Below are 18,315 nucleotides of genomic sequence, written 5' to 3'. Positions count from 1 at the left end.
TAGCGAGGGTTAACTACCCACACCGCCAGTTAGCGGGGGTAGGGCGGATAGCTTGCTACCACTCCCACTCGCACACCGGTGATTTAGCTCACTTTACTTTTGGCCTGAATGGAGAGCAGTTGTATCCGCGCTTCCTCCTCGCCTATTCTGGACTGCCATTAATTTTTTTTTTTTTACTTATTTTTTCTTATATGTTTATATATATATATGAAAACATTCTTAATGTATATATATATATATGTATATATATATATATATATATATATATACAGTGAACCCTCGTTTATCGCGGTAGATAGGTTCCAGACCCGGCCGCGATAGGTGAAAATCCGCAAAGTAGTGACAGCATATTTACCTATTTATTTAACATGTAGCCTATATTCAGACTTTTAAAACCTTCCCTTGTACGTAGTACTGTTAACAAACTACCCTTTAATGTACAGAACACTTAATGCATGTACTAACGTACCCTAAACTAAAACAGGCACAAATATTAAGGGCAACTTTATATCATACGTTTCCTAAACACGCCAAAAAGCACGATAAAAAATGGCAACCAATGTTTTGTTTACGTTTATCTCTGATTATAATGAAGAAACAAACGCATTTACACATCTGTGTATAGGTTAGTTTCTGCATCGATTATATTGATTATTCAGTACAGTATGTTGATTTGGTTATTACTAATGTTTTACTTAATTTTTCTTAGAACTTCCAAATGAAATGTTTTTCTTTATGACACCGCCTGAAACGACGGCGTCATAAAGTACGCTCAGTAAACAAACTAAGGAATTTAACGCGCATGATGAAAGTGATAAATAATTACAGTAAAAGCTTTAATAAAATATGTTATTACAAATATTATTTACCGTACCTATATAAAATCATACATACGTAGAAAAGCAGGAAAACAATCTACGAGAGAGAGAGAGAGAGAGAGAGAGAGAGAGAGAGAGAGAGAGAGAGAGAGAGAGAGAGAGAGAGAGTTGTTTTACATACGTAAATGTAAATTTTAAACAAAACAAAAATAGCCCCATTTCATATAAAATAGATTACAAATATTTTACTTTATCATATTACAGTAGTCTGTATAATACTGTAAAGTTCAGTACAGTATGTTGTTGTTAAAGTCGTGGCGATGAAATTCTCACGAAACAAAAACACGCCATTTGAGTACAACAGCTGATTCTCTCTCTCTCTCTCTCTCTCTCTCTCTCTCTCTCTCTCTCTCTCTCTCTCTCTCTCTCTCTCTCTCTCTTCGTGTTATACAATACTTACATTTAGATGAAGAAGCTAAAATTAGTTTTTCAATATTAATCTTACCCGATGATCATGTAGCTGTCAACTCTGTTGCCCGACAGAAATCTACGGTCGGGATACGCCAGCGATCGCTATACAGGTGGGGGTGTACACAACAGCGCCATCTGTGAGCAGGTACTCAAGTACTTCTTGTCAACAAGAACTCAATTTTTCCTCTGTCGTGCCTCCGGCTAGACCTACTTGGATACGCTGTTGATTCTGGAGTTATTGTTCACGATTTGGTGATGTATTTGCTCTAGAGTTTAGCCTTCGCTATTCAGGAAGCTTTATCTTTAGCTTAGCAAGCTTTTGGAATTAATTTGAATTAATTATGGTGACGAAGAGAGTATGGACTCTCTTTCACTTTTAAATGGCCGACCCTTCCCTTAGACGGAAGTGTTGGTGTCGAAGAGAGTTTAGACTCTCTTTCACTTTTTATTTTATATCTCTCCGCCATTTGTAGGCCTCTTCGATTAACTTTCCTTTTATTATAAACTAAAAAAAAAAAAAAAAAAAAATTTTTTTTTTTTTTTTTTTTTTTTTTTTTTTTTTTTTTTTTTTTTTTTTTTTTTTTTTTTTTACGGAGTCAGTGTGTCACTGGGAAGACGTTCAACAACCAGCAGAGGTGACTTGTTGTGACGCAGTGCGGCAACCTCAGCAACCCGATAAGGAGTTGTCTGTACTACCCAGACAGTCTAGACAGTTTCGGGTTGTCGCTGTACTTCCTCGCTTCCCCATGGTTGACAGTTCACAGACTGTGCAGCAGTACCATGATCTTGTGTCCGGCTCCGTCAGACGACTGGCTTTTAAGAGCTCCCACAAGTCGTCGCTGTCTGGAGAATCTCAGATGGACTATGGATCTGACCAAGGAACTGGGCCTCCTGGTCAATTTAGAGAAGTCCCAGCTCGTCCCATCCCAGACCATTGTCTACCTGGGTATGGAGATTCAGAGTCGAGCTTTTCGGGCTTTTCCGTCGGCCCCAAGGATCAACCAAGCCCTAGAATGCATCCAGAGCATGCTGAGAAGGAACCAATGCTCAGTCAGGCAGTGGATGAGTCTAACAGGGACACTTTCATCGCTGGCCCTGTTCATCGAGTTAGGGAGACTCCTCCTCCGCCCCCTTCAGTATCATTTAGCTGCTCACTGGATAAAGGACATGACGCTAGAGACGGTCTCAGTTCCTGTTTCCGAAGAGATGAGGTCTACTCTAACGTGGTGGAAGAACAGCTTTCTTCTCAAGGAAGGTCTACCTTTGGCTGTTCAGAACCCCGACCGCCGTCTCTTCTCGGACGCATCAGACACGGGCTGGGGTGCGACATTGGACGGACAGGAATGCTCGGGAACATGGAATCAGGAGCAAAGGACACTTCACATCAATTGCAAGGAGTTGTTGGCGGTTCATCTGGCCTTGATAAACTTCAAGTCCCTCCAGCTAAACAAGGTGGTGGAGGTGGACTCCGACAACACCACAGCCTTGGCTTACATCTCCAAGCAGGGAGGGACTCATTCGAGGAAGTTGTTCTAGATCGCAAGGGACCTCCTCATCTGGTCAAAAGATCGAAAGCTCACGCTGGTAACGAGGTTCATTCAGGGCGATATGAATGTCATGGCAGATCGCCTCAGCCGGAAGGGTCAGGTCATCCCCACAGAGTGGACCCTTCACAAGAATGTTTGCAGCAGACTTTGGGCCCTGTGGGGTCAGCCAACCATAGATCTGTTCGCTACCTCGATGACCTAGAGGCTCCCGTTGTATTGTTCTCCGATTCCAGACCCAGCAGCAGTTCACGTGGATGCTTTTCTGCTGGATTGGTCCCATCTCGACCTGTATGCATTCCCGCCGTTCAAGATTGTCAACAGGGTACTTCAGAAGTTCGCCTCTCACAAAGGGACACGGCTGACGTTGGTTGCTCCCCTCTGGCCCGCGAGAGAATGGTTCACAGAGGTACTGCAATGGCTGGTCGACATTCCCAGGACTCTTCCTCTAAGAGTGGACCTTCTACGTCAACCTCACGTAAAGAAGGTACACCCAAACCTCCACGCTCTTCGTCTGACTGCCTTCAGACTATCGAAAGACTCTCAAGAGCTAGAGGCTTTTCGAAGGAGGCAGCCAGAGCGATTGCCAGAGCAAGGAGGACATCCACTCTCAGAGTCTATCAGTCTAAATGGGAAGTCTTCCGAAGCTGGTGCAAGGCCAATGCAGTTTCCTCAACCAGTACCACTGTAACCCAGATTGCTGACTTCCTGTTACATCTAAGGAACGTAAGATCCCTTTCAGCTCCTACGATCAAGGGTTACAGAAGTATGTTGGCAGCGGTTTTCCGCCACAGAGGCTTGGATTTTTCCACCAACAAAGATCTACAGGACCTCCTTAGGTCTTTTGAGACCTCAAAGGAACGTCGGTTGTCCACTCCAGGCTGGAATCTAGACGTGGTCCTAAGGTTCCTTATGTCATCAAGATTTGAACCTCTCCAATCAGCCTCTTTTAAGGACCTCACATTAAAAACTCTTTTCCTCGTGTGCTTGGCAACAGCTAAAAGAGTAAGTGAGATCCACGCTTTCAGCAGGAACATAGTTTTCACATCTGAAACGGCTACATGTTCCTTGCAGCTCGGTTTTTTGCTAAAAACGAGCTTCCTTCACGTCCTTGGCCTAAGTCGTTCGAGATCCCAAGCCTGTCCAACTTGGTGGGGAACGAACTGGAGAGAGTACTTTGCCCAGTTAGAGCTCTTAGGTACTATCTAAAAAGGTCAAAACCTTTACGAGGACAATCAGAAGCCTTATGGTGTGCTATCAAGAAGCCTTCTCTTCCAATGTCTAAGAACTCAGTTTCTTACTACATCAGGCTTCTGATTAGGGAAGCACATTCTCATCTGAAGGAAGAAGACCTTGCTTTGCTGAAGGTAAGGACACATGAAGTGAGAGCTGTGGCTACTTCAGTGGCCTTCAAACAGAACCGTTCTCTGCAGAGTGTTATGGATGCAACCTATTGGAGAAGCAAGTCAGTGTTCGCATCATTCTATCTCAAAGATGTCCAGTCTCTTTACGAGAACTGCTACACCCTGGGACCATTCGTAGCAGCGAGTGCAGTAGTAGGTGAGGGCTCAGCCACTACATTCCCATAATCCCATAACCTTTTTAACCTTTCTCTTGAATACTTTTTATGGGTTGTACGGTCGGCTAAGAAGCCTTCCGCATCCTTGTTGATTTGGCGGGTGGTCAATTCTTTCTTGAGAAGCGCCGAGGTTAGAGGTTGTGATGAGGTCCTTTAGTATGGGTTGCAGCCCTTTATACTTCAGCACCTAAGAGTCGTTCAGCATCCTAAGAGGACCGCTACGCTCAGTAAGGAAGACGTACTTAATAAAGGCAGAGTAATGGTTCAAGTCGTCTTCCTTACCAGGTACTTATTTATTTTATGTTATTTTTGAATAACTAATAAAATGAAATACAGGATACTTAGCTTCTTTGTTAACATGTATGCTGGTCTCCACCCACCACCCTGGGTGTGAATCAGCTACATGATCATCGGGTAAGATTAATATTGAAAAATGTTATTTTCATTAGTAAAATAAATTTTTGAATATACTTACCCGATGATCATGAATTTAAGGACCCGCCCTTCCTCCCCATAGAGAACCAGTGGACCGAGGAGAAAATTGAGTTCTTGTTGACAAGAAGTACTTGAGTACCTGCTCACAGATGGCGCTGTTGTGTACACCCCCACCTGTATAGCGATCGCTGGCGTATCCCGACCGTAGATTTCTGTCGGGCAACAGAGTTGACAGCTACATGATCATCGGGTAAGTATATTCAAAAATTTATTTTACTAATGAAAATAACATTTTCTTAGTGTCAATTAAATACGAAACGAAATAATTAGGCCGAGTCTACATCCATTTCAATCATAGCTAAAAATACGGCATCTGATTTCATCAGCAAACCACTATTTTTTGGGAAATATCATTTTATTCTAGAAAATTGCCACTCTTTAAATAGTTAATTGCACATTAAGAAAGCGTGTACTTTTGTTTTTAAATTTCGGGTTTGTTTTAAAAATCGAGTATTGTTAACTTCTTTTTTTTTTTTACTTTTGGCTGTGATTAGATCAGCTGTCATCTAGCTGCCGCTCTTGAGTGTGTACGAATACACTAACAAAGTATCATTTATACCATTTCTTAACTTATTCAAACCGTCTACAGTATACAGTTGATATTACATAAGCACCAATGTGTTATAACCTATCAAATTTTTTTTGTTTATTACATTTAAACCCCCCCCTCTCTCTCTCTCTCTCTCTCTCTCTCTCTCTCTCTCTCTCTCTCTCTCTCTCTCTCTCTCTCTCTCTTTCTCTCTCTCTCTCTCTCTCTGTGGGCTACTTTTCACTACCTCCCATTCCTTACCTCTCTCTATCTCTCTAACAAATGATATCTTTGTTGCTCCTCAAAGTTTCATTTATATTGAAAATCAATCACGATTCAATTTTCCTTACTTTCTCCAATCTCGCACCATCGGTCACTTCGCGGTATTTTCGATATTTCTGATATCCGCGATATATGTATATACATGGGTTATGAAAAAAACCCGCGAAGTGGTGAATCCGCGATGGTCGAACCGCGAAGTAGCGAGGGTTCACTGTATATGTATAGAAATGTTGTAAGTTTCCTTTTCAGTGTTTGTGCTGTGTGTGTGATACATATATGACAGGTTCTCAAGACTTTTGCGCAAGGTCAGGGAACCGGGAACCTTCCCTTCCGACCTCTCCCCCCCCCCCCTTGTCCATCGGTCTTCCCGTCGGCATATAACCTACCGTTGACTCGGCCGCCGCCGCAGGGAAATCGTCATCTTGGACCCTCCTCGTTCAACTGTTGTCTTCGCCTTTCCCTCTTCCTATGGGAAACATGGATTACAGTACTGAGCGAAGAGAGTGTGGCCTCTTAGAGATTGACTACGGTCTTTCTCTTCTCAAGACCGTTCACCTTTCATGGGCCTCCGACAGTGTACTAACGGGGGGAGCACCTTTCCCGTTCGCGGGTTAGGCTGCACTTCCAATTGCTTTCCTCAATTATTTAAGTGAAATTATAATTGTTGTAATTTTAACTTTTCAGCTTCTTCTCTGTGGGAACACTTCCCTTCGGAGGATCAGTGGTTCTTCCTATTAGTGAATATATATTTTTAGCTAATTTAAATACTTGTAATTCTTGTTTTACTACAGTTACTCTCCGCTCTTCTTCTCCCGTCGATGTCGACTGGGGAAGGGAGGGTGCAATACTTATTTTATGTTTGATCCCTTGGTGGTCCCTCTTCCTGTCGCGGACTAGGTGTTCCTCCCTAGGGAATTTTCTGTTACATAATTTATTTCATTTTTCCTCTGTTAGCGATGCAGTTGTTCTTCGTTCAACTAAGAGTGCCGACAAAGCAGAGCTGTTCTGTTCAGGCCTGGGGAATCTGCTGTCACTGCCGTCCCTCAGAGGACGTCATCATGGGCGTTATCCCTTCTCTTAGAAGTACGCCTGTGGCAACACTTGATCAGCACTTCATCTTCGAGGAACTAGCTCAGGCTACGCTTCCTTAGGTAGCGCTCTCGACAGACCATCTTAGAGCACTACCAGGAGGTTCGCCTCCAAGGTTTGGACAAATTTCCCTTCCGAGGGAGAGTTTCCTCCCCAGGTGTGAGGTTTCTCCCTTCTGAGGGAGAACTTCCTGCATCTTCATCACTTCGACTCCGACTGCTGTTGCTGTCTTCGCCTAGACTACACTCCCCCCTTGCTGAGTCTCTCTTCCTTCGGGGGCGAAGCATAGTCTTAGGCAAGTCTCTCCTGCAAAGTGATCACCTCTCTCGTCCCTGAACTACCAGTGTACTGCTCTCTTGTATAGGTTCAACAGGCAGTCTGTTGGACCTATACAGGTAGTCTGCCTTTCAACATCGATGGGACAGTTTGGACGTCTATGAGTTCCCTCCCTTCTGTGTAGTAAGGAGGCTTCTAAACAAGGTTCGGGCATTGCAAGACCTCTTGATGACCCCAGTAGCTCTGCCGTGGCAACGTGCAGAATGGTTCCTGGACCTTCTGCATCTGCTCACAGAGACATCAAGGAAGCTCCCTCCATTTCCCAATCTACTCAGACAACCACACATGAAGATCTTCCATCAGGCAATCCCTTTTGCCTCATTTTCACGCCTAGAGGTTATCCAGCTACTCCTTGGAAAGAAAGGCTTTTCGAGATTGGTTGTAAGGAGAATGCCCGGGTACCTCCAGGAGTTGTCTGCTGCCGTATATCAGGGAAAGTGGGCGGGGTATCACTCCCTCAGTGCTTCTATTCTAACATTAGCGGAAGTTCTATTGTGCCTCAGGGAGGAAAAGGTCTGCTCAGTGTCAAAGGCTATTGCTCAGCCTTGAACATCGCTGTTAGACTGAACGGAGTTAACATTTACTCCTTGATGGAATTTTCTCTCCTCACACGCAACGTTGAGCGCACCTGTCCTCAGTCGGAAGTTAGACCTTTGAATGTTGTGCAAGTACTACATTCTTTGAAAGGAGTGCCTTATGAACATCTTCGTCAAGCATCAGATTGTGACTTGACATTGGAGACGGTTCTTTTGTTAGCTCTGGCCTATGCAAAGAAAGTGAGCGAGCTGCATGGTCTTTCTTACTATATCGCCCATTCAAGGGGAGTATGGTAGGTAGCAATTCAGCTTGTCCCTGAATTTGTGGCTAAGACTCAAAATCTGTCTGCAGCAGATCTTAGATTCGGGCCATTCCAGATTGAGAGTCTCCGGTCTGTAACAGATGATCCAGATCAACTGTAACCCTGCCCTGTAAGGGCACTGAGGAAATACCTCAAAAGAACTGCCACACCCCGCCCTCAGATTAGCAGGCTCTTTGTGAGCTTATGAAGAGTGAAAAGGAAGGTCACTAAGAACTGCGTCTCTTCCTTGATCAGACAGGTGATTGAGAGAGCCATACAACCAAGCTCCTCGCCTTGTCGTCGACCCCGAGCTCATGACGTCCGGGGCATTAGCACGTTCCTGGAGTTCAAAAAGAATTTCTGTGACAGGTACTACAAGCGGGCATGTGGAAACGACAAACCACATTCAACGTCCACTATTTGCAAGACATAATGGAGCCCCTGGGGTTATAGCATCCTGGTTTTCCAACTATGGTTGTAGCTTAGCAGGTAATAATAATAATAATAATAATAATAATAATAATAATAATAATAATAATAACCCACAGGAACCTAGATACTTTTACTTTAGGGCCTGTGATGGCTACACAAAACAGGGTTAATAAAACCTCAGCTTCCTTGTAGGACAAGTAGCAGTTGGTTGAGGGCAGATGTTATCCGCGGATGAATCTAGAATGGATGTGTGAGTGACCGGGAACTTTCTATTTCATTCCCCCTCTCCTGGGGTTCAGCATCAAAGGAACTCTGCAAGCTGACTCTTAACTGCAGGTGGGTATCATCATCCCTTGTGTAACCTGATACACTGTATGTGTATATATTTATTTTGTCCCCGTCCTCCAAATAAGGTGGAGTCAGGCAATGTCCAGGGTAAGTGCGGAATCTAGCTCCAAATTTACGCCTACCAGATCAAGTCACATTGGTAAAATCTTACACCTAGCACAGATTGCGCAGGCAGGTAACACCATAACACCAATGATTAATCCTTTTACCCCCAGGGTATTTGGAACTTTCCAACCCTTAACCTCCAGGGGTTATTTTTTTTTCAAGCACATTTTGCAGTACATATTTTTTTGATTGCTTTAACAGCCTTAATTTTTGTCACAGAGAGAGTGGTCTCATTCTCTTGGAAAATGCCTGAAGTTTCTCAAAAAATTATCAAAAATATGCAAAAAAAATTGTAAATAGCAGTTTTTTGCAAGGTCGTACTGGTACGTCCATGGGGGTAAAGGGATGTGTTTTGTGAAACGTACCAGTACGTCCTTTTGGGGGTGAAAGGGTGAAGTGTCAGGGTTCCCTCTAAACAGCATGTTTGAAGCAAAGAGTATACACCCCTGGTCAATCAACAACCAGCTGGTTTTTGGACTTCCACCCACCATGCAGTGACTCTCCACTGTAAAGAGCATAATAGTTTGTATATAGGGTCGGGACAAATGACAAATCTGGAAATAATTTGTATTTTTCCTAACTATACAAACCTGGAGCTCTTTACACCTACTGGTCCTGCCATCACCTTCCCCTGGAAGTCCTGGTGCAATTGCAAAGTGACGATTTGTTACTAGAGCAGGTAGGGGCTGGGTGTTCAGTCTACTCACACTCCCCCTCACTCCCCCCCACTGCTACTTAGCTGAGGATAATTAATTACTCCTCTTAAGAAGTTTAATGGCTGATTTCAGCTATTGCCGAAATATATCTCCATAGTAAAGAGCTCCAGGTTTGTATATACTGTATAGGAAAAATACTAATTATTTCCAAATTTGTCTTTTAACCCTTTTACCCCCAGGCTATTTGAAAATTTCCAACCCTTAATCCCCAGGGGGTTATTTTTTTCCCAGCACATTTTGCATTATATTTTTTTTAAATTGCTCTAACAGCCTTAATTTTTGTCATAGAGAGGTCAGGTTGGTCTCATTCTCTTGGAAAATGCCTGAATTTTCTCAAAAAATTATCAAAAATAGGGAAAAAAAAATTTTATAGCATTTTTTTGCGAGGACGTACCGGTACGTCCATGGGGGTAAAGGGATGGCTTTTGTGAAACGTACCAGTACGTCCTTTGGGGGTAAAAGGGTTAAACTAGTTTCAGCTTTTGCCAAAATAGAGATATCCACTGTAAAGAGCTCAAGGTTTGGTATAGGCCTAGTTAGGTAAAATACAAATTATTTTCAAATTTGTCATTTTTGCCCATTATTTGTTGCATTTGATTTTGTTTTCTCCCTAGATATCACATCACAAACAGTATCCACCTGGAACGACTACTGTGTATTCTTATTTTGAATCAAGAGGAGGAAGGTATGTGTAAAACCCTGAATTTGTATTTTTGAGAACAGTAAAGTATTCTGTAGAGTTGCTTATGACAAAGCATGCATATGAATTTAACTTTATTTTTCCTGTTATACTACCATTTGTGTGTAACTATAAACTGTTTACTGTTTGTTCCCGTATAAATATAAATCTTCCTCCTTTACATAAGAGAGATAACAGTGAAGCTGGAGAACACGGCAACTAAAACTTTATGACGATGTGGGAACAGGTGGCCAGTAATTACCTAATTAGAAATGGGGAAGCCACACCCTTCTGCTTGCTTGCTGAGTGTAGTAGTCATTTTAAATATTTAACTTAGCCGGTGAATATATAATAGCTGCTGCTCCAGCGGCTCGACAGAAAAACACACAAAAACTCGCGAGCGATCGCTATGAAGGTTGCGGGTGTGCCCACCAGCGCCAACTATCGGCCAGATACCACACATGCATGTAAACAAGCCTCAATTCTTCTCTGTCGACCTTGACGACAAGACGTATCAATACTCGCTGTATAACCTGGAGTTTTCTCAACATATTTGGTGAAGTACTTCATTTTGGTTTGAGCTTTCGCAGTGCAGGTGTTTTTCCTCAACTTAAACTCTTGAACTCTTTATTGGACAGATTTAATTGTTGATGACTTGGATTGTTTTTTGGACTTTCTTTGACTAATTCAAAATGGCTGACGCTTCACAAGCCCCTAGATTTCGTAAGTGTAATGCTAGGGATTGCAATAGGCGTCTTCCAAAGGCCTCTCTCGACCCACATACTGTGTGTTCTAATTGTCGGGGTAAAACCTGTCAATTAGGAGATCGGTGTGAGGAATGCGTGGGCCTTTCGGAATTTGATTGGCTCGAATACGACAAGTATTCTAGTAAGCTAGAGAGAGATAGGGTAAGGAGGAGTTCCTCTAGATCAGTAGATTTTTCCTCTCCACATACCCCTGAACCTAATCCTTCCCCTGTAGTGGTTGTGCCTGAACCCCCTACTGGCACTCAGGAACCATCGATGCGAGACATGTTACGTGCCATTCATGCCTTGGGTGAAAGAGTTGAATCGTTAGCAACAGATCGTAATCAACTCATGGCTGACATTAAAGAGCTAAAGTGTCAGAGTGCCACAGTGGAAAATCGAGGGAAAGTGATTAGTGCGCAAAGTGTTGTCAGTGTTGCGACCGAGGGTTCGTCTGTTCGTGCCTGTTGTTCGCCTAGTCTGAGACCTCTTGCAAGCGCCCAAGCCCAGGGGAGAAGTAATGTCGTACGACTTATGGGTTCGAGAGGCTTTGATCAGCGAACAGACGTTCCCTCTATGGTAACAGGCGTGTCTCATCAAGATCGCCCCTACCATAAGACGAGAGAGACCATTTTCTCCTCGTCATCCGAAGGCTTTTCGCATATGAAACCGTGGAGCAAGGTTTCTAGGCCCCTTAAGCGAAAGTCGGTCCCTTCAGGACAGGTCCAGCGTCCTGGTTGTAGCCATTGGGACAGCTCTGACCCTTTGCAGTCATCGGAAGACTGCTCGCCGCCTAAGCAGCAACGTTACACAGGCTCAGAGAGTCTTGGTGTAGGCAAGGTTGTGCAGTCTCAGACGTTAACCCCGTCGTTTACCGCACCCATTCCCGTTGATCCTAAATGGGTTGTGCTGCAAGACATGCAGATCAAGCTCGCCTCCCTTATGGAAGACTATTCTGCCGAAAAGGTTCACGATGATCCTCGCCGCTTAACTCATCGAGATCCTGGCCTTCAGCCGCCAAAACTACCTTTGCTCGTCCTGTTGACATTGGCGTAGCTAAGTCACGTCAGTCACGCTTTGTAGAGCCTCACTCGATGCAGTCACGTGTTGACTTTCAGCCGCATATGGACGTTCAGCCACTTCCTAATGCTCTTGTTGACGTTCAGGACGTTCGCCAACCAGCGGAGTTGACTTGTTTTGACGCTGAGCGTCAACCACCGCAGTCTAGAGTTGTTTTGACTGCTCAGTCTAGGCAGTCAAAACAGTCTCGAGTTGACGTCGAGCGTCCTCCCGCTCCTGTTGTTGTTGTCAGTCAGGCTGTTAAGCAGTTACATAACGTAGCGTCCTGGACTGCTACTAATGCACCAGTGCGTGTGGACTCTGCGTGTCAAGCATTGCCAACCCCTTTGCTTGTTACTCAGCAGTTGTCGGATGAGGATCCTTCAGATGAGGACATTGCTGACCCTCATCATGATGATTATCCTTCGGATGTAGACGAACCTAGAACGGTTCCTCCATCAATGGACTTTGAGAAAGTCATGTTAATTTTCAAGGAGCTTTTTCCCGATCACTTCGTCACTGTTGCTCCTCGTTCGCCACCGTCTGAGTTTGCTCTAGGCTTACCTGCTAACATGCCAGCCTTTACAAAGCTAGTGCTCTCTCGCTCTTCCAAGAGAGCTTTACGACTTTTAGGCGACTGGTTGGATACCAGGAGGAGTTTGGGGAAGACGGCCTTTGCCTTCCCTCCGTCAAAGCTCTCGTCTAGATCGAGCGTCTGGTATGCCACGGGAGAAGTTCTCGGCTTGGGAGTCCCTGCCTCTGCCCAGGGTGACTTCTCAAGCCTCGTAGACTCTCCCCGCCGCCTAGCCATGAGACGCTCGAAGATTAGTTGGTCCTCCTCGGACCTTGACCATCTGCTGAAAGGCGTATACAGAGCCTTTGAAGTTTTCAACTTCCTTGACTGGTCTTTGGGAGCCTTAAGTAGGAAAATCTCATCGGCTGATAGAGATGTCTCCTTACTGATAATGTCCTGTATGGATAAAGCCATCCGCGATGGTTCCAATGAGCTCGCCTCCTCTTTTACGTCGGGAGTCTTAAAGAAGCGAGAGTCCCTTTGCTCTTTTCTTTCGGTAGGAGTTACTCCCTGTCAGAGATCAGAACTGCTCTTTGCTCCCTTATCAAAGTTTTTGTTTCCGCAACAATTGGTTAAGGACATAGCTTCTTCGCTTGTGCAGAAGGACACCCATGACTTGGTGGCGTCCTCTGCTCGCAAGGGGACTCCTTCTACATCCTTTTCTGATAGACCCAGGATCGACACTCCGGCGTCCAGATTTATCCCGCCCTTTCGTGGCAGAGCTCCCAGCAGGGGAAGTACTCGTTCCGAAGGAAAGAGAGGAGCCAAGTCCTTACGTGGCAGAGTCTGACTGCCCACAGCCTCAGACAGCAGTAGGAGCCAGATTGAAGAGCTTCTGGCAGGCCTGGGAGAAGAGGGGCGCAGACCAACAGTCTGTTCGGTTGCTCAGAGAGGGGTACAAAATTCCATTTGTACGCAAACCTCCTCTAGCGACTTCCCCCATCGACCTCTCTCCCAGGTACCGAGAGGAGTCAAAGAGACAAGCCCTAAACCTAGAAGTGTCTCTGTTGCTAGAGAAGGGAGCGGTGGTGAAAGTCTCGGACCTTCAATCACCGGGGTTTTACAACCGTCTCTTCCTAGTCCCGAAGAAGACAGGAGGTTGGAGACCGGTGCTAGACGTCAGTGCGCTCAACGTCTTTGTTACGAAAACAAAGTTCACCATGGAGACCACGAAATCAGTCTTAGCAGCGGTCAGAAAGGGAGACTGGATGGTCTCTCTCGACCTAAGAGACGCGTACTTTCACATCCCTATACACCCAGATTCCCAACCGTTTCTGAGGTTTGTTTTCAAGAATGTGGTATACCAGTTTCGGGCCCTGTGCTTTGGCCTAAGTCCTGCTCCTCTCGTGTTTACGAGGCTTATGAGGAATGTAGCAAAATTCCTCCATTTATCGGGAATCCGAGCCTCCCTGTACTTGGACGACTGGCTTCTCAGAGCCTCGTCCAGTCATCGCTGTCTGCAGGATCTTCATTGGACATTGGATCTGACCAAGGAATTGGGACTTTTGGTCAACCTAGAAAAGTCCCAGCTGATTCCATCCCAAACTATACTGTATTTAGGGATGGAGATTCGCAGTCCAGTTTTTCGGGCTTTTCCGTCTGCCACCCGAATAGAGCAAGCCCTGCTCAAAGTCCAACTAATGTTGAAGAGAGAACGGTGCTCAGTCAGGAATTGGATGAGTCTAGTAGGAACTCTATCATCCCTGGAGCAGTTTGTCTCGCTAGGAAGACTACACCTTCGACCTCTCCAGTTCCATCTAGCCTTTCACTGGAAGAAGGACAAGACGTTAGAGACGGTCTCAATCCCGGTCTCCGAACCAGTAAAGGCATGCCTGAATTGGTGGAACGACAATATCAGTCTGAGAGAGGGACTTTCCCTAGCAGTTCAGAACCCAAACCACGTACTATTCTCAGACGCGTCGGATTTGGGTTGGGGTGCGACCCTGGACGGTCGGGAATGCTCAGGTCTGTGGACCTCAAGTCAGAGGAGCATGCACATCAACGGCAAGGAGCTTTTGGCAGTCCACTTGGCCTTGATGAAATTCGAGAGTCTCCTTCGAAACAAAGTGGTAGAGATCAACTCCGACAATACCACAGCCTTGGCGTACATCTCCAAGCAAGGAGGCACCCACTCCCTCACGCTGTACGAGATCGCAAGGGACCTGCTCATTTGGTCAAGAGATCGAGGCATCTCCCTGTTAACGAGGTTTATCCAGGGCGACTTGAACGTCTTAGCAGACTGTCTCAGTCGGAGGGGTCAGGTAATTCCTACGGAATGGACCCTCCACAAGGACGTGTGCAAGAGTCTTTGGGCGACTTGGGGTCAACCCACCATAGACCTCTTTGCCACCTCGATGACCAAGAGACTTCCAATCTATTGCTCTCCAGTCCCAGACCCAGCAGCAATACACATAGACGCATTTCTCCTAGATTGGTCTCATCTGGACTTATATGCATTCCCACCATTCAAGATTGTCAACAAGGTACTGCAGAAGTTCGCCTCTCACGAAGGGACAAGGTTGACGTTGGTTGCTCCCCTCTGGCCCGCGAGAGAGTGGTTCACCGAGGTACTTCAATGGCTGGTAGACTTTCCAAGAAGTCTTCCTCTAAGGGTAGATCTGTTACGTCAGCCCCACGTAAAGAATGTACACCAAAACCTCCCCGCTCTTCGTCTGACTGCCTTCAGACTATCGAAAGACTCTCAAGAGCTCAAGGCTTTTCGAAGGAGGCAGCCAGTGCGATTGCAAGAGCGAGGAGAGCTTCTACCATTAGAGTATACCAGTCGAAGTGGGAAGTCTTTCGAGACTGGTGCAAGTCAGCATCTGTGTCCTCGTCCAGTACCTCTGTAGCCCAAATCGCTGATTTTCTTTTACATCTGAGAAAGGTTCGCTCCCTTTCAGCTCCCACATCAAGGGCTACAGGAGCATGTTGGCTTCGGTCTTTCGGCATAGAGGCTTAGATCTTTCCAACAATAAAGATCTCCAAGATCTCCTTAAGTCTTTCGAGACCTCTAAGGAACGTCGTTTGGCAACTCCTGGATGGAACTTAGACGTGGTCCTAAGGTTCCTCATGTCAGACAGGTTTGAGCCATTACATTCAGCCTCCCTGAAGGATCTCACTCTCAAGACACTTTTCCTAGTGTGCTTGGCTTCGGCTAAAAGAGTCAGTGAACTTCATGCCTTCAGTAAGAACATCGGCTTTTCTACAGAAAAAGCCACTTGTTCTCTTCAACTTGGTTTCCTGGCCAAAAATGAACTGCCTTCTCGTCCTTGGCCTAAATCTTTTTATATTCCTTGCTTATCAGAGATCGTAGGCAACGAACTGGAAAGAGTATTATGTCCTGTTAGAGCTCTTAAGTTCTATTTAGCTCGTACTAAGTCATTACGAGGTAAATCTGAGGCATTATGGTGCTCAGTTAAGAAACCATCATTGCCTATGTCAAAGAATGCTTTGTCATATTTTATCAGATTTTTAATACGAGAAGCTCATTCTCACTTGAATGAGAAAGACCGATGTTTGCTTAAGGTTAAGACCCACGAAGTTAGAGCTATAGCAACCTCCGTGGCCTTCAAGCAAAATAGATCTCTGCAAAGTATCATGGACGCAACTTTTTGGAGAAGCAAGTCAGTGTTCGCGTCATTTTACTTAAAAGATGTCCAGACTCTTTACGAGGACTGCTACACACTGGGTCCATTCGTTGCAGCGAGTGCAGTAGTGGGTGAGGGTTCTACCACCACACTTCCCTAATTCCAATATCCTTTTTAATCTGTCTCTTGAAATGTTTTTTTAATATTGGTTTTTGGGTTGTACGGAAGGCTAAGAAGCCTTTCGCATCCTGGTTGATTTGGCGGGTGGTCAAAGTCATTTCTTGAGAGCGCCCAGATTAGGGGTTTGATGAGGTCCTGTTTGTATGGGTTGCAGCCCTTGATACTTCAGCTCCTGGGAGTCTTTCAGCATCCTAAGAGGATCGCTGGGCTTCGTGAGGAAGACAGACTTACAAGGCAGAGTAATCGTCTAAGTCAACTTCCTTACCAGGTACCTATATATTTGGGTTTTGTTATATTGATAACTGTCAAAAACTCTAAGCATATACGCTGTAAACTTAATTAACTCTGGTCTCTACCCACCGCCTTGGGTGTGAATCAGCTATTATATATTCACCGGCTAAGTTAAATATTTAAAAATGATATTTTAATTATAAAATAAATTTTTGAATATACTTACCCGGTGAATATATAAATTAAAGGCCCTCCCTTCCTCCCCAATAGAGACGCAGCGGGACGAGAAGAATTGAGGCTTGTTTACATGCATGTGTGGTATCTGGCCGATAGTTGGCGCTGGTGGGCACACCCGCAACCTTCATAGCGATCGCTCGCGAGTTTTTGTGTGTTTTTCTGTCGAGCCGCTGGAGCAGCAGCTATTATATATTCACCGGGTAAGTATATTCAAAAATTTATTTTATAATTAAAATATCATTTTTTGACAGCAGCCCTTAGAGAGAACAGACGTTCTTCCATTGGCCGGAGATTTTGGCAGTTATTTCCTTTCCAACATATTTTTTCTGGACTCATGGACACTTATTCCTGGTAATAAAGCTAACAGTATCTTGGGACATTGTCCTTGCATCTCAGACATGCATAAAGATAGCATGTCTCCCACGACTCAAACAGCTGGCTAATATGCTGTCCTTGTGACAGAGATTCCCAAAGTGCGAAGGAAACTGTATCAGCTAGTACAAGTTTCTTCCCGAAGGAATACCGTATCCTTTTTTGGATACTCTTACTTGTGAGCAATACTTGTATGTCTTCCAGCGAATGCTGTTGAATCAAGGATCAACTCGCTTTTTAGACATTTGAGCAAGCTTAACAAATGAGGACGCTCACACTTGTAGAGGAGACATAGGCTACTTAATGCAAGTGTCTCAACGTGCACAGCATGCACTCAAGGTGAGTGAAAAACTCAAATCTAAACGCTCACTCTCACCTGAACGCACATTATCTCTTGAGTGCTCGCTCTCACCTGAGCGGTCGCTCTCATCTGGGTGTGCTATCTTTCTGGAACGAGTGCATGACTTTCTTCAAACTTGTTGTCTTGGCTGCGCACGTATACCTGAACGTGTGTAGTGTGACTAACCGTACCTGACCCCTGGGGTACGTTGCACACATATACCTGAACGTGTGGAGTGTGACTAACCTTACCTGACTCCTGGTGTACACTTAGCCACTTATGAGTTTAGAACTGGCGAGTTACAACACTTTTAGGCTCCTTATAAGATCCAAGACATGTTCCTACAGCGAGCATGTCCAGGATTGAGTGTAAATTTGAACCCTCTCTGAGAAGTGACTTTATGCCTGCGAGAGCTAGAACACATGCCCTAATATGTGACCTCTCCAGCCTACTCATGATTATAACTGGCAGGTCAGTCCAGTAGACCTCCCCAACTACCAGTGTCGTGACCGTCAATATCCAGTTACGCCTCGGGGTGATCCTTGCCCTCGATCCCATTGTGGATAGAGATCACCCAGAGTATTTTCTCTTTGTCAACCATTATCAATCGCGCCCGATAGAATCTGGATCTCTCTCTCTCTCTCTCTCTCTCTCTCTCTCTCTCTCTCTCTCTCTCTCTCTCCTCAAAAGGAAAGAGTTCCCTGTAGGGAACATCTTCAATCAACCTA

General features: G+C 45.0%; 1 protein-coding gene across 2 annotated transcripts in view; it reads left to right on the top strand.

Annotated features, from left to right (window-relative positions):
- The window catches only part of LOC137648968 (nicotinamide phosphoribosyltransferase-like), a 151,437-nt gene that overhangs the window by 19,849 nt on the left and 113,273 nt on the right, over positions 1–18,315 (top strand). For both annotated transcript variants that reach the window (XM_068382143.1, XM_068382144.1), the window contains exon 2: positions 10,197–10,267. In XM_068382143.1, coding sequence (XP_068238244.1) covers positions 10,197–10,267 — 71 coding nt within the window. The remainder of the gene's footprint in view (positions 1–10,196; positions 10,268–18,315) is intronic.

The sequence above is a fragment of the Palaemon carinicauda genome, chromosome 1, assembly GCF_036898095.1.
Source record: "Palaemon carinicauda isolate YSFRI2023 chromosome 1, ASM3689809v2, whole genome shotgun sequence".
Lineage (NCBI taxonomy): Eukaryota > Metazoa > Arthropoda > Malacostraca > Decapoda > Palaemonidae > Palaemon > Palaemon carinicauda.
Note: the sequence above shows the minus strand (reverse complement) of the source record. Positions and strands in the feature narration are given on the sequence as shown.